Genomic DNA, 22,046 nt, shown 5'->3' with positions numbered 1-22,046 from the left:
GGAAGGAGACAGACACCCCCCCACTCGCCACGTGTATCCCCAGGTTCCCAGACCCCAGCTCCCTTCTCGCAGGGCCACGGCTAGAGGAGGAGAAAAGAACCATCTCTGGGAGCCTAAGTGGGCCAGAGCTGGTTGTGAGGCTGTGTGTGTGTCCTTTATTTAGACAAACACATCCTGTAACATCTGGGGGAACAGCACTGAGTACCGGCCCACCCCAATGGAAGAAGACTTGAGTCGTGCTCCACAGCTGGTGAGTGTCCCTCAGACCGAGAGCCACAGTAGTTGGGGTGAGAGGCGCGCCACCACCTTTGCTCCGGGGGCCATTTCCCTCCTGATCCAACAGCTTGTCAATTAAGAGCTTACTGAGCACCTACATGTACCCAGCCCCAAGCCAAGAAAAAACTGAAGGAGGAAAAGACTTCTTGGCATATGCGAGTCCCCCATCTCACAGGGAGTGGGGCAAACACACAGAGTGAGTGCCTGAGGAGCCAGGGTCACAGCCTGTGGAGTGTCAGGCAAACAAGAGAAAGGGGTGGGGATAGTGGACTTGCACCTGGGCCAAGCGGGCTGGTAGGATACAGAGAAGCAGAGAGAAGGGGACGAAACCAGAGGCAGCCAGAACACCAGAACACACACATGGCTTGTACTGGAGACATTTGGCCGCGTCAAGCTGGGGCCTCCTGACCTGGAAGTGGAATGCAGATCGGCTTCAATTTCCAGAGCCTTCCCAAGACACCTGCTCATTTCCAGTTTGCATTCTCAGGGTTGCCCCTGCCTCCAGACACCAGATTCTCAGCCCACTTCCACTGTTCTTTACCTAGACAACAATCTGAGCTGTTTGAGTTGTACTTCCCCAAAACAAGTGCCTCCCACAAAGCACTGACTGGGGGTGGTGTGCTTTACCAGAGATTCGGGCTGAGCTGGGGCTGGGGCGGGCAGCAAGGCAGCTACACTCGTAACTTTCACCCAGTATCTTGTAATTGGTTGAAGGTTTGTTCGGGTTTCCCATCAACGTTAGTTTCTCCATTTAATCCTTTCAAACTGGTGTCTTATCCTTCTTAGTGCCTCTAACTAGATCCTGTTCACAGAGGTTACAAGTTAGTACGAGTTTATTCTGGTGAAAAGTTTTGGGATCCATGCATAGTCTTTTCGTAATACATGTTTTCTGTGAACTTGAGGAAGACCCCTTTTATTGGATTCAGGAAGTTCCCTGGGAGTTTTTTTTTTATCATGAACAGAAGTTGGACTTCCTAAAATACTTTTTCTGCATCTGCTGCAGCGATCATATAATTTTTTTACTTTTATGTGTTTATATGGTGATGGGAAACATTTATAGATCCCCTAACGTTGAACCAAAGTTCTGTTCCTAGAATATACCCAGGCCGGTCATGATGCAGAGCTTCAAAGAGCATCAGCTATGCCATCCATCATTTGTCTTTCAGTCATCCCCTGGCAGGCGTAGGGCACATGTCCCCCACTCCCAACTCTGTCCTCATCCCCCGTCCTCTGTCCCTGCCCCCAGGAACAGAGCCCCAGTTGTTCAAGCAGAGCTGCCTCCCTCTGCCCCACCTAGCCCAGCAGCTCAGCCCTGAGACCCATCCTCTCTTTCAGAATCACAGCAACTCTGATGTAGTCTCCATCAACTGCAATATACGGCTGGCCCCCAACCAGGAAATCAATTTCCATCTACTGGGGAATCTGTGGCTGAAGTCCCTAAAAGCAGTAAGTAGAGCCCTTGCGCTGGGCCGGAAGGAAGAAGGAAAAGGGGGTGGCTATTGGGATGTCTTCCAGCTGGGGCTGCCTGGAGAGGGAACGGGAAGAAAGGCTTCCAGGCCAGCTTCCAACGAGGCTTCCGATTGCACAGCTCAAGTACAAATCCGTGAAAATCATGGTCCACGCAGCCTTGCAGAGACAGTTTCACAGCCCCTTCATCTTCCGTGAGGAGGATCCCAGCCGCCAGGTGAGTCCCTGGGAGTCCTGCAGAACCAGGCTGAGGCCGGACAGCTTGGGAAAGGGTTGGCCGATCCTCTAGAGTTTTCTACAACCCCTGGCCGCATGTCCCAGCAGGAGAGAATCAGGCAGACCTAGGGGCTGTTAGGGCAGCCGCTGAGGAGAGGGGAAAAGCAAGACAAATGGGTCTTCGGGGGCAACACTAGGGAAGGGCCAGAGGTCTGGGGTGAACTGAATTTGTCAAGACCAAAGGATGTGAGATTCCTCTTTTTTAGTTGGGTAAAATCAGATTGTTACAGATCACACTGGCTTCAATCAGGGTCCGGGAAAGGAGTTAGGCTCTGTGTGAGACCCAACGAGAAGTGAGGTCTTAAAGAAAAGCCTATTCCTGGAAGAAGTGGCAAAGGAAAAATAAATTTGTAAAAGAAAGCAAGCCAGCAAAACCCAGTCCTGTGGAAACAGGGCAGCTGGGCGTGGCACACCGCTGCCCTCCACTGGCCATACCCCAGAAATGCCAGCCTGGGCTCCAGCCAAATGTTTCTGTTACAGAGGCAGAGTAAGTGCCCAACCCCACCCCAGGGAGATGCTGGAGCGCAAAGAGGCAGGCAGGGTCAGGAAACAGCCCTTATAAAACAATTCACCAAAAATCAATCGCAACCAGGGTGGGGGCATGCCAGGCAGAGGGGTATCAGGACCCACCTCAGGAGCTTTTTTGTTCGTTCATTCATTTGGTATTTGTTGGGTATCTTGCCTACGACTCCAGTCCGAAAGGGAACCAGAGATGAATTAGGCAGACAGGAAAATAGTGACAGTAAGTGGGTGTGTGCAGTCTGAGAACAGGCACAGGCCTGGGGGAAGCAGTTCAGTGCAAGAGACACCCTCGCAAAGCTTTCTGGAGACAGTTTGCTTGAACTGAATCTTGAAAGATGCTGGAATGTTCCAGGCATCCAAGAGAGGAGAGTGTGGTACAGGCACCCCCCTACATACCCTGCACACACACACACACACACACACACAGACGAACCTTCTTCCCACATTGATGCTTGTCTTTTAGGTGACTTTTCCTTCTTCCGCCCCCGACCCAACCCCCCAAAAAACTCCTCTTATACTCTCTGGATGCCTCACTTCTCTTTTAGAAATCCAGCAACCCTGAAATTAAGCCCCTGTATGCTGGGCTCTGTGGAGGCAGAGCCAGGTCCCCGCCTTGAGGGACAGAAAGAGCACACATAAGGGCCCTGACACTTGCTGGCCCCCAGCTGTGTGCCGAACACAGTGACAGACCTCACAACACTATGAGCCACCGTCCCCACCCCCATCTCTCAGGTAGGCACACTGAGGCATGTGAGATGAGACAGGAGGAGCAGGGACTCACCTCAAGTTGAACATCGAGTCAGCGCCCAAAGCAGGGCTCTGTCTGCTTCTGCAGGTGGTCATTTCACTCCATAGTTAACTGAGCTCCTGCTGTGTTCCCAGCACGGTTCCAGGTATGGAGGATAGAGCAGGGACAAACAGACAAAGCTCCTGCTCTCCTACAGCTGACATTCTAGGTGAGCAATAAACATGAACATAGACATCATCAAGTGGTGATAAGAGCCATCCAGAACAAGGCACACATATAAAGGTGAAGTGCCAGGGGCTGCTGTTTTATACAGGGAGTTGGGAAAAGCCTCTCCAATAAAGTGACATCAGACAGAGACCATGAGGAAGACAGGAGTGTCTCATGGCTGTGTGAGGGAAAGCCTTGCAGGCAGAGGGAACAGCAGTGCCTGCAGCAGGCATGCCATGGCGTGCATGTAGGAGGCCAGGCGCCTGGAGGCTGGAGTAGGGCAAAGGGGAACAGGAGGTAAGGTCAACAAGACAGCTGGGACCCGAGAGGGGAGAGCCTTGCAGGCCAGGGCCAGCACTGCACTTTTTACGCTGAGCGAGCTTGAGCAGAGCAGAGCATAGGCCTACCTTCCTATTTAGAAGGATCCCTCTAGCTGCTGTGCTGAGAACAGACTGCAGAGAGGAGGCAGTCAGGTGGCGGGTGGCATTGCAGTCTCTAGAGGAGATATGAGGGCGCTCAGGCCCAGGAGGGGGAGGAGTGGTCACATTCTGGGTGTTTCCAAGGTCAAGTAGACAGACTTTGCTGCTGGACTCTGTGTGGATGTGAAAGTTAGGGTCAGTGATGGATATGTGGTTTCTGGCCTGAGCAGCGAGGAGGGATGGTGCTGCCATTTGCTTAGGTGAGAAAGAACTGGAAGGAGCAGGCCTCGGGGGACGGGCTTGTTAAGAGCACGGTTAGGGGCCTGTTACAGTTGCCAGGCAGGCAGGAGACGGTTGGTATGAGTCTGGGGAATGTGCACGCAGTCAGAGTACAGACAGTGAAAGCCACAGGACTGAGGGAGCTGGCCTGGGGTTGCTTTCTGAGCTTCGAGGCCATGGCCACTTCTGCCTTTGGGGCACCTTCCCCCATAGGAAAAAAAATATTACAAATTATGGTTTATAGCCAGGTATGGTGGCTCACACCTGCAATCCCAGCACTTTGGGAGGCTGAGGCAGGCGGACCACCTGAGGTCGGGAGTTTGAGACCAGCCTGGCCAACATGGAGAAACCCTGTCTGTCTCTACTAAAAATACAAAACTAGCCAGGCATGGTGGTGCATACCTGTAATCCCATCTACTCGGGAGACTGAAGCGGGAGAATCACTTGAACCCGGGAGGCAGAGGTTGCGGTGAGCCAAGATCGTGCCATTGCACTCCAGCCTGGGCACCAAGAGTGAAACTCCGTCTCAAAAAAAAAAAATTACGGTTTATAACTGTGTTGGCATAAAGAAGAAAAATGTTATCCAAGCTGGAGTCTATTCCATTTTTTCCTCTGATCTTAAAAGAAATGTAAACATTTTCATGGTCTCCTAAAAGTGTTATGAGCCTTGCCACCATGCCTGCTGTGAATCGTGGGAAAGTCAGCCCTGAGTTCACCTAGGGAGCAACTCTAGAAAAAGAAGGGGTGCAAGGACTGAACCATGGGCTGCACCGACCTTTAGCAGTGCAGAGACCATGTGGAGGCAGCAAAGTGAGGAGGGGCAGCCCGTGTGGTGGGAGGAGGACCCAGGGAGTGTGAGTGGCCTAAGGCCAAAGGCAGCAAGTGTCTTAAGGAGGCAGGATCAACTCAGCCACTGAACCCCGAACCCCGTGCTGGCTGTGCAGGCGCTGCTTGCCCTGAGGCCTCAGCTTGCCTGTTCACCCATCCCTCTGGCATCCCACTGAGGGGCCCCCATCAGGCACCAGCTGTCTGTACCCTCCTGCCCCTCCCGGGCTGCCACCCCAGCCCCAGAACAGTAATGCTGTTGGCCTGGCCCCCACCCTTGCAGATCGTGTTTGAGATCTCCAAGCAAGAGGACTGGCAGGTCCCCATCTGGATCATTGTGGGCAGCACCCTGGGGGGCCTCCTGCTGCTGGCCCTGCTGGTCCTGGCACTATGGAAGGTGAGAGCCCCTGCAGGGGAGGGATGGAGCAGCATCCTGGCTGGGGGGCCCAGGCTCCAGCCCCTGGAACTTTGTGGCCACTGCCATGTTCTGTTGAGGGGGGCTGGCACCCTGCCCCTCACCACAGCAGGCACATTGGTTAGGGCCAACAGAGGGCACCCAGGCCATGACTGTGACCTGGTTGTGGGTGCCTTTGACAACCTAATGAAAACTAAGGTTCCTATTAGAGGGGGGAAAAAAAATAGGCACTAACAACTGCAGAAAATATCTTCAACAATGTCAAGCTGTTAACCCCCCAAAGTCCATCCCTGTCCCTGAAGTTCTGGTTACAAAACCCTGGTCTCAGCCTCCTCATGTTACAGATGGAGGCCCAGAGAGGGATGTTGGCTGGGGCTGGTCACACAGCAAGGTGGTGGGAGCCAGCATGACTTCTTACATGCCGCCCAGGGCCTCATCTACTCTGTTCCAGTCCACAGAGGCAGTTCTGGAGGAGAGGGTATTCAGAATGAGCTGGGGTACTCAAGGAAGCCCCGAGGGAGGAATCCCGAGAAAGGGTAGTGGAGGGACAGCAAGGGCAGACCTTGTCCACCTCTGAGACATCTCCCTTTGCCTCCTCACAGCTCGGCTTCTTTAAAAGTGCCAGGCGCAGGAGGGAGCCTGGTCTGGACCCCACCCCCAAAGTGCTGGAGTGAGGCTCCGGAGGAGAATTTGAGTTGATGGGGGCCAGGACACCAGTCTAGGTGGTGTGCAGGCCCAGGCCTGCGGCCCCACCGAGCTGGAGTGGAGAGGAAGCCAGCCGGCTTTGCACTTGACCTCATCTCCTGAGCAATGGCACCTGCTCCCTCCAGAATGGAACTCAAGCTGGTTTTAAGTGGAATCGCCCTACTGGGAGGCTGGGACACCTTCAACAACACAGATCCCTAGGGATTTAAAGGGGCACGCCCACCCCAAGTCCTCCCTCAAACTCTGTAGAGGGCATTTGCTGCCCCAGATAATAAGGTTCTAGGAATTCGTCGTCATCCCCATCCTACAAAGAAACCCAGAGAGGAAGACTGTAAATATGAACTCAATCTGCACACTCCAGGTCTCTAATTCCAGAAGGATCCAAGACAGAACAGATCTAAATTCTGCCCTTTACTCTGACCCTCCCACCCCTCCATTGGCTCCCAGGTCTCACCCACCCCCTTCCCCATAGATATAGTCCCCTAGGGCTCCCCAAGAATGAACCCAAGCCCAAGAGCTTGATGGTGACAGCCGCAAGCCAGGGATGAAGAAAGAAAGACTGAGATGCAGAGACTGATAGCCAGGCAAGTGGGACCAGGATACCACACTGCCCTGACATGAGAGGCAGCCGGGCACTGCGCCCACGTGCATTCGCATTGACCGCGACTCACACGTTCCTGCACCAGCTGCAGCCCCTTGCTCTCAGCTGGCAACCCTCCCGGGCCACTTTTGTTCCCAGGTACCTCATGGGAAGCATGTGGATGACACAATCTCTGGGGCTGTGCATTCCTACATGTCTTCTTGCTGCAGCCTGCCCCTAGACGTGGACACACTGGCCCGGCTGCAGCTGGGCAGCAGAGGTAGGGTAGGGAACCTCCCCTCCCTGTATCACCCCCTCCCTACACACACACACTGCCTCCCATCCTTCCCTTATGCCCACCAGTGCAAAGGGAAGGGCTTGGCCAGCGCTGTTGAGGGGTCCCCTCTGGAATGCACTGAATAAAGCCCGTGCAAGGACTCCCAGAGCCTGCGCAGCCTCAGTGGCAAATATCTCATCCACCGGCCCCCAGGACAAGTGGTATGACCAGTGATGGCGCCCCAAGGACAAGGGGCATGCCTGGTGCCCAGCGGAGTAATTTATGCCTTAACCTTGTTTTGAGGTAGAAAGGGGGACACATCAAAGGCATCTGTCCCCGTGCATAGTACGACCTTTACTGTCGTAAATATTTTTGAAAAATTAAAAATACAGTGTTTAAAAACAACCAAGCACTGACATCCCATTCTGTGGGTAGAGCACATCACAGTGAGCTGCACTTACCTTTGAAGGAGAGGAAGTAGATGAGGGGTTCCTTGCTTCCTTCCCTCCTACCTCCGCATGTCAGAAGGGACTCATCCACCATCTGCTGCCCACATCATGCCCTCCAAGTAGCTGGCTGGCCTCCATGCGACGTCTCCAGTGGTGGAGCACTCTCCCTCCCAAGACTGCCCTTCCATCTTTGGCCACTGTGGACGGTTAGGACCCAAATGTTTCATTGTAACTTCCCCGCCTTGCTTCCAGCTCTTCCCACACATGCCTCCCAGACTTCTCCAGGCCAGTTTCATTGTTGTTAACCCTCTTACACTCTGACTTTAACCAGGGCATCTCCATTCTATTCTTGTGCCATTCACATCTTCGAATCCCAATTAGTAGAACCTTGGAAATTATTTGATCTTGTTTTTGCATAAATTAGGACACTCAGAACCAGAGGGAGCCCTAGGCTCCCACAGCAAAACCTAGACTAAACCTAAGACTGCTATCTCCCAAGCCAGATTCTATCATTCAAGCCCAGCCTCAAAAGGGCTTGATGCAGAGCAAAAGGTGAAAATGGTGAAACTAAAATTTCAGTATCAAAACCCATTGCCTTCTAATAGAATCAGAAGGAACTGTCAGATCATATTCCATTTCAGTCATCACCCTGATGAATGGGGTAACCTGGCTAAATGAGAATGAACTCACACTCCTAAGTGCATGGTTTGATTTAGCACCAAGTCTTCCATCAGACACCATCAGATCTGAGAGAATGCTCTTATGAAAAATCTAATGTTTAGAGGTTGGCATTCATATTTTTAAAAACAGCCACCTGTGACCACACTGCAGGCCAAACAGAATGTACCTGCTGGTCAGAGGCAGCCCAGAGACCACACTGATTGCTACCTCTGGACTCATGGTCAAAGGCAGGCAGTCCTTATTCCAGAACTCCACAGTCCCTTCACACCCTTCCCCAGACCTACACCAAGACCAACCAAGTGGTCAAAGGTGGACAAACAGAGTTCTATCAAGGCCTTTAGCCTCTCAATTTCTCTTATCAATTCTCCCTTTGTAATCCTATTTACTCTGAAGTATAAATGTCCCAGATGAGCCTTAAGAGTGCCTGGTAGGTCAAACAACGATGCATCTTATAGGGAGCAAAGTCTATGCTAACACAGTATGTCTCAATCCTGGCTGCACCTTAGAACCATCTGGGAGCTTTAAAAGTGACCACTCCAAGGGCCCTACCCACTATGGATTCTAATTTCATTGGTAGGGAGGGGCCAAGTTTGTGTCCAACTTACCCAGGTGACTCTAATGGCTGAGCGTTGCAATCAGCAGGCAAATGAATATCCAGGCTAGAAGATGAAGAAACGGGGGTTCACAGGCACAGGTTCTATGAATACCAGAAACTTGTCTTCAGTGTCAAGTTAACGGGGCTGCAGCCTGGAGTCGGGAAGGCCTTCGTGTTACATACAGCACGTCTTCAGAGAATTTGCTGCAGATTTTGCCCAGTTTTCCAGGGTCCTCCGAGCCCCCAAGGGGGGACTTAGAGCAGCTGAACAGCAGTCTCTAAAGACAATTTTGGCATTTAGAGGCAAGCAGCCCAAAGTGCAAGAACAAATCAATATTAAAATTCATATTGTGGTTCACAGATTAATGTTAACAGCAATCTGTTAAGAATAATTATGGAGCTAAGGGTTACACTCTGTGTTAACAGGAAATAACCACTTTAAAAACTGTCTTTTAAAAGCATTATTGGCTCATCTCCCCAAAAAAACAAAAAAAAAGACAAAAATAAAAGCATTATTGGCCCATCCTAGACATCACTCTAAACAAGCTGCTTTGATTTCCTGTGGCCATGTGACACTTAAGAAATTCTGCAGCAAACTTAAGTGCACTGGAGAAAAACATACTTGGGGCACAAAATCTCCAACAGATGATGGTTTTAGAATTTGGTCCTTGGATTGTCAGGATTTCTAAATCCTAGGCTCACTGGATAGTACAGGAGACAAACCTCCACAGGGAATTGTGTGATGAGACGTGCAAGATGTCCTGGGTGACTTCACAGGTGACTCTAACACGGTGGGCCAGCAGAGTCCTATCCGCATGAGCCCCACGCATCAGCTGGGGCAGGTCCTCAGAGAAGACAGTCTGGCGGGCAGACCTTGTGTAGATGCAAGAGAGGCCTCTGTTCAGTGTTCTTCAGGGAAGTGCATTATCGATTAGGGCAGTTCCAGACAGCTGAGAGCTAGGAAAGAGAAATCTTGACAAGCATGCTTCTTGCTTCTGGCATTAGGTGGTGTGGGCATGCAAGCTTGGCAGGCAAATTGTGCCCCATAAAACATATCTCTGCAGAGCTGAGTTTCTCAAAGAGTGGTCCCAGGGCCACCTCAGTCAGACCACAGACTCGTAAGTTCCTCCTCAGACTTCACAGATCCAAGTTCTGTGAGGTAATTCTAAACACATTAAACTTACAGAACAGCCATCTGGATTTAATATAATAGCTATAATATTATAGTAATATTCTGCTATTCTCTTTTCTTCAATATCAGTTTCCTAAACTGTCAGGCCTGTCTTAGATGCCCTTCAGCTGTGTTTGGGCCTATCTTGGTGGCAGCCAGCAAAGATAATCAGCAAAAAAAGCCCAGTGGAGTTTCTGGGTTTTACTTCTGTTAAGGAAGGTGATGTTTCTTAACGAGACAGGTATCTAGGTGGAAAGGGCAAAGTGCTAACAAAAACAGCAGAGACAGTATGCAATCGCTCTACCCAGGGAGATACGGAAAAGCTTCTGCGAGATGGTGTGGACCTTTCCAACCCTCGAGGTGTTTACAAGATAAATTGCTACCTCCATCAGTATTCAAAAGATTTTTAGCATCAATATTGTCTGAGAATAAGACACTAGACTTGAGTCGGTCCCCTGGCTTCAAGCCCAGGATGCCAAACAGCCTGTAATGTAGAATGCTGGCCTACTCGTGCTCCTTTCCCGCTATCATGGCTCACTGCACCCATGCCTCACCCCCAACAGTCTCCGCACCACCCAAATGTGCCTTGGGTGACTTAAATACAGCCATTAGTATGAATGGCCCCGTTTTTATTCAACACCACACTGGTCTGTGCTTTTACCTTCAGCTAATGTGGTTCCAGCCTTTTATTCTGCACTCCTTATGATTAAAAAAAAAAAATCACAAACTATGTTAGTATTAACATCAACTAGGTTCTTCTCAAAGGACAGCCAGGCTAATTGGCCACATTAAAATCTGCAGTGCTTTTGTGTCACTGTCTATTATTCTCTTAGCTTCAACATCATGCTAAAATAGGACAGCATGTTCCAAAACTGAAACTGAAACAGGAACAGAGCCTTGCCGGTTTAGCATCAAGAGGGAATTAGCAGCCTTACACCTGGACTCTAAAACCTTTCAATAATGTATTCTAAACTGTACCTAGCAAACTTACCAGGTCCAAAGTAGAGTACAAGCAGAAAGTCATTTTTAAAGGAGGGGCACTACTCCTTGAGGGACTTACCCTTTCTCGTCAGCTTTGCGTGGTTTGAGACAGTGTTCTGTTACCCAGGCTGGAATGCAGCGGCACCATCACAGCTCACTGCAACCTCCACCTCTTGGGCTCAAGCAATCCCACCTCAGCTTCCCGAGTAGCTGAGACTACAGGCACACACCACCACAGCCAGCTAATTTTTGTAGAGACAGGGTCTTGCCGTGTTGCCCAGGCTGGTCTCGAACTCCTGGGTTATCTCCCTGGCACTGCATTAAAAAAACAAGAGCAGCAACTTAGTGATGTGTCTGAAATGTTTTCAGAAGATGGCCCAAGCCAAAGTCAAAGAATACCTTAAGTTTTTATTTGGAAAATTAGAGGAAATACAGAAAATCAAATTTCAAATAGGTGCATCTAACTGGAGAACGAGCTTATCAAGGGCAGAGACCATTTTTTGTATTTCTTACTTTTGAGACAGGCTCTCGCTCTGTCGCCCGGGCTAGAGTGCAGTGGCATAATCACAGCTCCCTGCAACCTCGACCTCCTGGACTTCAGTGATCCTCTCACCTCAGCCTCTCAAGTAGCTGGGACTACAGATGCGCACCACCATGCCCAGCTAATTTTTTTTTTATTTTGTGGAGAGAGGCTGGTCTCCCTTATTTTTGTATGCATATCTGTGGTGCAGTGCCTGAAATAAAGTACGTGTTCAGTAAGCACCAATTTCCAAGAGTGCCTTGCCATTGATTAAGGCAAAAGCAAAACTCCAGTCCTCCCCTCTGATGGACTGAGCACATCAAATTTTTAAAGCACAGGCAAATTAGAAAATATAATTTTGTCAAAACTTGCCAACAAGCTAAGGTTTTGTGAACGGCCTAAAATTTGCCTCTCTCATATTGAAATGTTCTAGGTCAAGTACCTGAAGGAACATAACTACTACCAGTATTTTCTTTAGCCTAGTCATCTGTATACAGCAGACATTACTTCAAACAAAGAAGGACATGTTTTAAAACCCGTCTGGATGATTTCTGCAGTCTCGCTAGCCATTGCAGTCAGGGAGCAACTTGGCAGAGATCCGAAGGTGCCCTTCTCTAGTACTGGCATCCCATAGTGAAAGAGCAGTGCTCCATGGGTCCAAAGACCCAGAGCCTACTCCCAGTTATGACACACTTAGGCCTTGTGTGGCCTTTCTGGGCTTGTGTCCTCAACTATAAAACGAGAGGACTGCACTAAATGTTTTTTTCAGATCTCTATAGAGACTCAGAATCTAAATTTGAAAACAAACATGTGCTGAAGGTGTGCTCCAATACCACCCTTTGATACTCTCCTGGCTATCTTAACCACTGTAATTAGGTACAGGAAGTAAGAGCTGTGAATGCTGGAAACGAGAAGGGAATTATCGTTACTTGCAAATGATTCGTGTATCTGGAACATCCAAAAGAAGTAACTGAAAAATTATTTCTAAAAAAAAAAATCCATTACAGTGCTTTTGTAAAAACATTAATATTTAGAAGTATGTGTAACGATACAAACCTATTGATAATAAAAGAAAGATAGTTGTAAGACCTTCATTAAAAAGAAAAACCAAAACCAAAAACAAAAAAAACAAAACAAAACCTCTGGATAGCAGTATATGACTCACCTAGCCAGGTATATCTTTCTTTTGGATTTAAAAAAAAAAAAAGCTCACAAGTGCACAACTATTCAGATGTCCCTAAATCTATTAATTCAATGCTAAACAAAATAATCTCTTAACATGATAAAATGACACCAAATTTCATCTGGAAAAATAAACATAAAATACTGGAAAAAATTAGCCACTCCCACCTCCCCACTTAAAAAAGACAAATGAAGAAATACTAGTCCAAGGCCACGAGTGGTGGCTCATGTCTGTAATCCCAACACTTTAGGAGGCTGAGGTGGGAGGACTGCTCGAGCCCAAGTTCAAGACCAGCCTAGGCATCATGGAGAAACCCCAACTCTACAAAAAATACCAAAAAATAATAAAAAGAAAAAAAAAGAATTAGCTGAGCATGGTGGCACATACCTGCAGTCCCAGCTACTTGGGAGGCTGAGGTGGGAGGATCACTTGAGCCCAGGAACTCGAGGCTACGATAAGGCATGATTGCACCACTGCACTCCAGCCTGGGTGAGAGAGTGAGACATTGTCTCAAAAAACAAACAAAAACCAAACAAATTATCAGAAAATCAAAATTTTAAACCAAAGAAGAGAAGGAGAAAGAAGGGAAGGGAAGCCATAAAAGTGTCTTATTCAAATAGATCATGGGTTAAAAAAAAATGTATAACTTGTAACTAGGACTAGAGACAGCCTTACAAGCAGGATATAAAACCATTTTTTAAACTGTGGTAAATTTGACTATATAAAAATGTAAACTTCGGATACAAAACTACCATATTTAAAGTAAATAAACTAAAACTATTACACGACAGAAAATGTCCTCAAACTTCTAAGGAACGTCTAGCAAGTAGTTAAAAAAAAAAAAAAAAAAACCCATTGAAATAATGAAGACTGGTTAGTGATGCAAACAAAAAAAGAAAAAAAAAAAGCCCAAAGCAAACAGTCAATACATTTATGAAAGTGTTCAACCTTATTCATAATAAAGGCACACAAAGCAAACCATGAAATATTGTTTTTCATTAATCACAACTTTGTAAAAACTAAATGATTAGGTATCTGATGCCAGTAAAGATTTAGAGAGATGCAAGGCAATTTGATAACCTCTGTCAAAATTTTAAGTGGTCAGTAAACCAAGTTCCAGTACTAGGAATGAATTTGTCCTATAAGTATTGTACATAAGGACATTCACTGCAGCATTATTTGAAATATCAAAAACTGAAAACCTAAAAGTCCATCGATAAGATCTAAATAAATTTTCAGTCAACAGAATTAAATGCTATAAAGTTATTGTTTTAAAAATCTACACATTTAGAAATAGAAAATGCCTAAGATATACTAAATGAAAAAGATAAGATGCAGAATAGTGTTGCAAAGGTAGACGTTCATTTGCATTTTAAAAAACGAAAAGGAGGGAGCCTCGGTGGCTCCGGACGGTTGTCCTGGCGCTTGAGGAGGCGAGGCTATGCATTCAAGGCCAAGCTGGGCAATATGAGAACCTCTCATTCATTAAAAAAAAAAAAAAAAAAACGAAAAGGAGAAATAATACATATGTGCACAGAAACATTCTGGGAAGCTACTCAAAAAACTATTAATAGTGATTTTCTCTGCAGAGTCCAAATGGGAGGCGGGGAGAGATGGGAAGGGAACCTTTAAAAAATATTTTTGAATTTTTCTTTACTAACTGAATTTTTTCCCATGCACATATATAACTTTGATGACTTTTTTTTAAGGAATTCAACAAAAGAACATCGCAACTTAGGCACACTGAGTAATAAAGACACAAACCTCAAAGAAGTTTTTTTCAAACATTTACTGAACACAAACACCATTTTTTCCTTTTACACAGCAAGATTGTTAGTTTCAAATTAGCTGAGCTATTAGGACTGTCAATTGCCATGAAACTAAAAATGACTCTACATGTCAAACTCAAATAGAAAATGCCATGCAATATATGAATCACTAATAGACCTCTGGTGCAGTCAGCAAGTTTACTATGTTTATTAAAGTCACATAAATGGTTTGACAAAAGTGCACAATAGAATGACATCACTGGTTTGTTATAAATCACAGTGAATTACTAGAATACAACAATGTAGTTCCTCTACACGGAGGACTGCAGGATGGGGTGAAAGGACAGGGTCTTTTCCATCGATTAGGCCAGTCAGATTTTACTCCCCAACTACGTACCTCTGAAAAGATTGGTAAGGAAAGCTGAGTCTCTTTCCTCATCTTTTCTTCTCTACCAGTTACTAAGCAACAACAAAAAAAGCCATGCACAAGTTTTTAACACCTGATAAAAAATATACAAAATCTTGTTCATTTCATCACTTGGCAAGCTTGCATCTTCGCTCTTTCATTTTTCTGCTTAGGCCATTCATCACATGACTCACCCTAGATAAAAGTTGTTAATAATTTAGCAATACTCACCCCTGTATGGACATCAAGATACACTCCCCATAACCATCAAGTCACTATCCCTTCCCTACACATTAACACAAAGGTACACACCACAAACCTAGACTAGAGACCACATTTACTTTACAGTTTAAAAAATGAATATATCTCCACTATCAATAGTGTAGTATGTATTTCAGATCCCATATTTGGGGGAGGGCATGCTGTACAACCCAGCTCATCTAAAGATTTGGGCAAGTCTGCCAGAAATACGTAAGAAAGCCCTGCAATGTGATATACACATAGAAGTTTTCTACTTTCAAGAGATGACATCCAGAACAAAGCTATGCATTTTCAGAGCAGGAATGGACACACAGCTTAAAACCTCTGGACTAAATGTTTCGTAGCACAAAAGGCAGAGTTTTGTTTCCTTTAACCCCTTTTTAATGATATAGTATAGTCAGTGAGAAAAGCAGAATAGTCGTGTGTGCATCAACACATCTGACTAACCTGAAAAGGAAGATTTAAGATTCTTACAGAAAATCTACCATAAAAACAAGTCCTTTATACTTTCATCCATCTACTCACTAATTCAGCCACAGGCCGTTTCTAAACCAGCAAACTGTAATCAAAGGTCTAACAACTCACTCCTCACCCCACCCCATTCCAAAAAAAAAAAAAGAAATGCTTCTGCTTCAATAACCCAAAGTGGTCTTATTCATAAAGTAGCTGCCTCAACTATGGTGGAAACTCTTAACAGGGTGTTGCTCCCTTAAAATTTTAATTTTCAAAACATTTATCAAATAGAGTTGGTATTTAGAAAGCTGCTGCCCCCAAATCAAATGTTACTTCAATCAATGCTATCATACCTAAGTTCTCACAATTACCAATTATTAGTCCACTATTAGTATAATGAAATAAAACCCTTCTCAGAAACAAGCAAGACCAAAGCTTACAGATGGTCTGCTTTGGAGTTTTGTTTATGTAAAATTCCCACAGCAAAGAACCTTAACGTGGTTGGGCTGTGGCCTACTAGAACAACCAAGGTAGACTGAAAAAAGCTATGTTGTCAGTGTCAATGCTAATGTAAAAAATATTCCCCCTTCTTTATCAATGGAGGGAATGGGTTTGCTGCCCATTTCTTGAGTTAAATTGTTAACCTAAACTCCATAGTTCAATTTTGCCAACTCTATTAAGAGCATAAAACCCACTTAAGTTTCTCATGATTTGCAAATGAAAACATCCACCTGGGCCTCCCTAGCTCATCCAGATTTATATGACAATTACTAAACAGGACAGAGAAGTTTTGGTTGAACCTATAATACCATCAATGAAGTTACAATTCGAAGCATAAGTATATCAACAGTAAACATCAAATGACCAAAGTGGCTGCAAAATGGAGACAGCCTGAGTTCACAGAGGGCTGAGATATAGAACTATCATTTTCTTACCTATTTTCCTTTTTAAAAAAAAAAAAAAAAAAAAAAAATTAAGTTTGGGAAGGGTCTGGCTAAATACAGTATTTTAAAACAATTCTACTAAAAACATTTTTTTAAAAAACAGGCATGTAGATCACTTATTTCAAGAATGATTTTATACAGGTGTTTCACAATACGCATTTGGATTGATTTTACAAGATAGAATTAGATTCTCAGCAAGATACTACACAATTTACTACTATACTAAACAAAGGAAAAAATCTAATTACCATTAGCATAGTTCATAGTTTATTCCACTGTCTTCAAATTCGTCCTCCAACCTGTCAGCATTTCAGTCAACAGTTTTACTTTCTCCAGCATTGTCTTCCCCTCTCAAAAACAGAATGTCATTAAATTTTGATGTCTGAATATGTACATATAATCATTAACCTCATTTTATAAATAAGCAGTGTCTTAAATAGTGCTGGTCCTGGGTAGCCAAAGGGATGAAATGTGTTTTTAAAACATGCAACATTATCTGATATTTTAAGTTTTGATGTTTAAATAAAAATAATATACATTAATAATGGAACCAACTGAATACTAAGTATCAAAGCTATTCCTCAGACTGTCCCATAAGTAGGCCTTGTAGTTTGAAAAATAAAGGGTCTGATCCGAACCATGGAAAAAGCATGATTCACTCACCTTGAAGAAGTACATTTCTCTTGCAGGCCACAGAGAGTTGCTAAGAGCAAGGTACAGTATTTCCTTGATTCATACCAGGAGGATCAAGTTTGGTAATTTTCAAATTAGGGCTCACTCAAATACCTCCCTTTAAGCCATCCTAAAAACCTTCCTTGTAAAATCTCAGGTTAGGAAAATAGAAATCTATTACCATGACAGAATTTACCATCAAAACATTCCTAACTGAAGCAAGAAGACACACAAAGTATAACAACAACTGTAAAAAGTATCTTGCATCCTTGGGGGAAAGTCCCCCCTTCTGTCCCCTCCCACCCTTCAAAATATTTCATTTTGTGGGGTATTTCTATTTTATTTAAGGCCCTAGGTGCTGATTTTGGCTTGGTCATTGTTTTATACTGATCCAACTGCAACCTTTCTCTTATACTTTACAAAGCATTATCCATAGGTAAAATGTTAATTAAAACCTTATTTTTTTTAAGTTTATATCTGATGCTACTACATCATTATAATGCTTTTCATTAAAGAAAAAAAAAGCTGCAGGTCTTCACTTACAGTACCATGCACTATGAGTAGCTAAGGCATTCATTTGGCACTAGAGAGAAAATTACAGATACAGCTAATTTTGCTTTCATTATCATTTTTAACATCAATAGAAATAAGTGTGTAACTTTCACTTGAATTTCTGCGATGCTTAAAAGATAATCACAGAATACCCTTTTAGTTTGACAGTTAAAATGTTGCCATTAAAACAAAACAAAGCGAAAAACCATAAAGACCTCTGTATAGCCTGTCGGAATAAGTGACATTTTGTGGTTGAAAAATTTGCAGCTCTCAGACAAAATTACCTTTCAAGTGGCATTGAGAATTATTTTTATCATAAAAAATATGTAAGTTCCTATACCACACTAGTGATATTTCTACTTCTTGTCACAGACTTAGAAAGTGAAAAAAATAAAAAATATCCAGGTTCCTTTTCATCACAAATAAAATACCTTCTTAGGGAGGAACACATAATGACTTCTGGAAAAGTAGTTTCAAAATTTTAAAAGATACAGGAGGAAAAGGAAGAAGGGGACAAAAATAAAATGTATAAGTATACTGTGACAATTTGTTTCATAAGAAAACAGCATTCATAATTTATACATGTCTATGAGCTGAATCAAATAGACTGCTGCAATTTAGATAAATTTCATTAAAATAGACTTTGAAGAATTCAAGCCTAAAGGCAGAATCCATCAAGATTCTCTGAAAAGTTGATTTACGATGATAACCATTTTGTATATACTACCCAGCATAATGCAACAATTTCAAATGGATTTAACTTTATAAATGTGTAACTATTATTAAATTAGCACATTTTCCAAATTAATCTGCAGCTATTTTTTAAAAATCCTCCTGAATGCTAAAATGTGCTGCATCATTCCATATAAATAATGGACGAGTGAAAACTATCTACAGCAGTTTGGCATGTGCACAACACCTGGATATCCCATTCCTTTTAATATTCCTTTTTAGTTTTTTCTTCATGAAATCCTCAAAACTGCTGCATGGATAACACGCTGACATAGGCTTAACAGAAATACTTTTGTAAGCAGCTGTTTAAAACATTATCAACCTGAAATTATAAATGTCCCTTGTTACATAAACATTTTATATCTGTTCCTTTAAGAAAAGAAAGACAAATAGGTGACCAATATCCAAATACCTTATAGTTACACCAAAACAATGATGTGGCTTTGTTTAAAGTGTCTGAAATCAATTACCACGAGGCAAGAAAAACAAATAGAGAACTAAGGAAGGATGGGATGGGAGGAAGGGTGGTGGAAAGAAAAGCAGAATTTATGAACACGTAATTCTATTGTCTGTGATTCAAGTCCTTTACTTTTTAGCACCACATTAAACGATTTTACATATCCAGTCACTTAATGAAATCCAACAAACTCTTCAAGAGTTCTGGGGATCTGGTCTTGGTAGTTAATGTCATTAGCCCGAACTGCTCGGGCAGCCAGGCACTTGAGACTCATCTTCATTTGAGTTTTAAGTAGTATTTCAGATACCCCAGTTGTACTTTTGTCTAGCGGAGTCTTATTCTGTTTATTCGTCATGTCAGTGTGAGCTCCAGCTTCAACTAGGCTAATGATGATAGAGTGCAAGGTCAAAAAATCACTGATGGGCCTGTTGTACTGAACGATAATATGAAGGGCGCTGTTTCCCTCATTGTCCACGGCATTCACCTCAGCACCACAGTCCAGCAGGAGCTTTGTGACAAGTGCATTTGGAAAGCTGCAGACGTCATTGGTGTGGAAATCATCAACTGGAGTATTGGAGTTGACAGCTAGATGCAGCAAGGTGAAACCTTCACGAGTTCTCGGATCAAGGTGAATCAGGTTGTAGATCTGCTTGTTAATTTTGCACTGATCTTCTTCGCTGCACTGTGTTTTGGTAGAGATGCACACTAAATACAGAAAGGTATAGAGATTACATTCATAATTGTCCATAGCATTGTGGACATCAGCATCTGAAATATTTTTCACTCTGTTCATACTTTGTTCTATTTCCAAAACACTGCATCTCAAAACACATTCTATGTCTGGGGCCTTCACAGTTTCATTCAAATGTATCATTTGTGAGAAAACTTGAGCAAATCGAAGAAGATCTTTGTGGGTGTTCCTGTTACCTTTCTGTCTAAGATGCAAGGCATGAAGCCACAACTTGATACACTGCTCAAATTCCATGTTATCCGCATAAACAGCCCCCCTGTAAATGATGGGATGAGAAACATCAATATTGTCAGCACCTAAAATCCGTTCCCGAACTATAAGGCCTTCCATGTGAAGAGCATCTCTGTCTTGCCGAATGGATTCCAGTTCCTGAGGATTTCTACATTCAGTTCTATTCCCATAAGCATGGATTGGTGGAAGAACCTCTTTTTCAAGAATGTTATCACCATCTTGAAACCGCTCTAACATGGCTAAATATAGATAGTGGTATGTCTTCATGATGTCATAGTTCTCACGGTCATTTGCAAAGGAGGCACCCAAGAGTTCCAAAGCTTCAATTCGACTTCTTCGGTCACAATCAGCATGAGAGAGTAACAGTTCAACAACATCTGCTTTACAGCTTTCGGCAGCTACTTTCAATGGCGTCATCCCATGGCCATTCACTACTATAGCAGCACGCCATTTTATCAGCTCTTTCACAATATCTATGTGCCCAGCTTCAGCTGCAAAGTGCAATGCTGTGGCTCCACAATGTGCTTTAGCATTAGGATCAGCACGCTGTTCTAAAAGGTATCTGACCACATCAGTGTGTCCCTTATATGCTGCAATCATTAGGCAGGTGTTGTCGTATTTGTTGGCAATGCTGATGTTGGCATTATTTTCAACCAGGTACTTCACAATGTCCAGTCTGCCATCAAAGCATGCTGCCCGCAGGGGGGTTGAATTAGTTACTGTGGTATGGTTCACATTGGCTCCATGGCTGACTAGAAGTTTAACAACTTCAAAATGTCCTGCTCCAGCTGCACACCAAAGAGCAGTGGCACCATCAATGACATACCTACATGTGAAAAGAATAAGCAGTTAGATAATGGAGGCCACAGCCTAACATACGTTTAAAGGATGTATTCACTTGCACCAATCAAGACCTCACTCTCCAGAACATTAATGAAACATAACTTCTCATGAAAATAAAAACGGGTAACTTAAGAAAAGCACTTTGCATAGTACTTGTACCTAATATAAGCTCAATATATGCTAGTTTTACTGTTATCACTAGAGCATATAATCCTCAAAAACAAACCTGAAAAATCACTAACGTTCTACTAGCAAAAGTAAATACATTTCCAAAGGCACAGAGAAAACGTATGGAGGTAGCTTCTTCACCACCAAGTTGATCCACTGGCTCCCAGTAGCCTCCAAGTAGCAGGCAGTTTCTGACAATTATGAAAGCCACCCCTGTATTCTACTGTGCTAGAAGCAGAATATAGCACCCTGCATTAAAGCTGTATTTAGACACTGCTTTAAGGAAAAAAAAAAAAAAAAAAGCCGGGCGAGGTGGCTCACACCCATAATCCCAGCACTTTGGGAGGCCAAGGCAGGTGGATCACAAGGTCAGGAGTTCGAGACCATCATGACCAACATAGTGAAACCCCGTCTCTACTAAAAATACAAAAAGTTAGCTGGGCGTGGTGGTGCATGCCTATAATCCCAGCTACTCGGGAGGCTGAGGCAGGAGAATCGCTTGAACCCTGGAGGCAGAGGTTGCAGCAAGCGGAGATCACGCCATTGCACTCCAGCCCAGGCAACAGTGAGAAACTCTGTCTCAAAAAGAAAAAAAGCAAGCATGTAGGTTTTCCCTAAGCTAAGTGAGTACTACACTACAGCAATGAGAATGAAATAATTACTGCTCCATACACAATATGGATAGATAACATAAACCTGTTGCTGAGGAAAAGAAGTTAGATGAACACAGTAGATATTATATTATTACATTTACATAGCTATCCGCAGTGTTAGAAGTGAGGATACTGGTTACTTTTGGGGAGAAGGAGTGAATGAGAGAAAGCACAAAGGGGACTATAGTAAACTTTGTGAACTTTTTATACGTTTATAATTAGCACATTTTTCTCTAAGTTATGTTATGCTCCAATTTAAAAGTTTTAAAATACACATGTATACATGCATACATATACTGCTTGTCTACGTGTGTTCCTCAATCAACCAGTATAGGGAAAAAATATTAACAACAGGAAATAATTAGCACTTTTGGAAAACCTAAGCAGGTATCTTCTCTGACGTGACTGGACTTGTGGTTCCATATATATCACTTACTTACTGAACATCTGATATGTGCTAGGTTCACTATTTAACGTACAAAATTAGACTATTGCTAGAGTCCAATCTTTCCTACCTTTCTACTGTCAATTTTCCCCAACCTCAATTTCTCAATTTTTTGCCAGTAACCAAAAGACCT

The 22,046-nt window shown here is 44.0% G+C and overlaps 2 protein-coding genes and 1 long non-coding RNA gene across 5 annotated transcripts in view; 1 reads left to right on the top strand and 2 right to left on the bottom strand.

The window, feature by feature from the left end:
- The window catches only part of ITGA11 (integrin subunit alpha 11), a 153,956-nt gene extending 136,301 nt beyond the window's left edge, over nucleotides 1-17,655 (top strand). The window contains exons 26-30 of the mRNA XM_064382029.1: nucleotides 164-250; nucleotides 1,612-1,722; nucleotides 1,865-1,960; nucleotides 5,303-5,416; nucleotides 6,037-17,655. Coding sequence (XP_064238099.1) covers nucleotides 164-250; nucleotides 1,612-1,722; nucleotides 1,865-1,960; nucleotides 5,303-5,416; nucleotides 6,037-6,108 — 480 coding nt within the window. The 3' untranslated portion in view covers nucleotides 6,109-17,655. The remainder of the gene's footprint in view (nucleotides 1-163; nucleotides 251-1,611; nucleotides 1,723-1,864; nucleotides 1,961-5,302; nucleotides 5,417-6,036) is intronic.
- On the bottom strand, nucleotides 76-13,851 carry LOC105716597 (uncharacterized). Of its 3 annotated transcripts, none has more exons than XR_010344376.1 (6): nucleotides 12,964-13,851; nucleotides 8,732-11,188; nucleotides 7,458-7,642; nucleotides 4,597-4,719; nucleotides 3,323-4,088; nucleotides 76-2,106 (listed from the first exon to the last, which is right to left on the bottom strand). It is a non-coding gene; the product is annotated as an uncharacterized LOC105716597 (long non-coding RNA). The 3 variants fall into 3 exon arrangements; XR_010344377.1 differs by having other exon boundaries at nucleotides 3,323-3,493; XR_010344378.1 differs by lacking the exon at nucleotides 4,597-4,719 and having other exon boundaries at nucleotides 3,323-3,493.
- FEM1B (fem-1 homolog B) overlaps nucleotides 14,530-22,046 on the bottom strand; it is a 17,596-nt gene continuing 10,079 nt past the window's right edge. The window contains exon 2 of the mRNA XM_012451358.2: nucleotides 14,530-20,630. Coding sequence (XP_012306781.1) covers nucleotides 18,995-20,630 — 1,636 coding nt within the window. The 3' untranslated portion in view covers nucleotides 14,530-18,994. The remainder of the gene's footprint in view (nucleotides 20,631-22,046) is intronic.

The sequence above is a fragment of the Aotus nancymaae genome, unplaced genomic scaffold (genome assembly GCF_030222135.1).
Source record: "Aotus nancymaae isolate 86718 unplaced genomic scaffold, 86718_ANA_hifiasm-v0.15.2.pri h1tg000003l, whole genome shotgun sequence".
NCBI classification, from domain to species: Eukaryota; Metazoa; Chordata; class Mammalia; order Primates; family Aotidae; genus Aotus; species Aotus nancymaae.
This window is presented reverse-complemented; position numbering and strand designations above follow the sequence as displayed.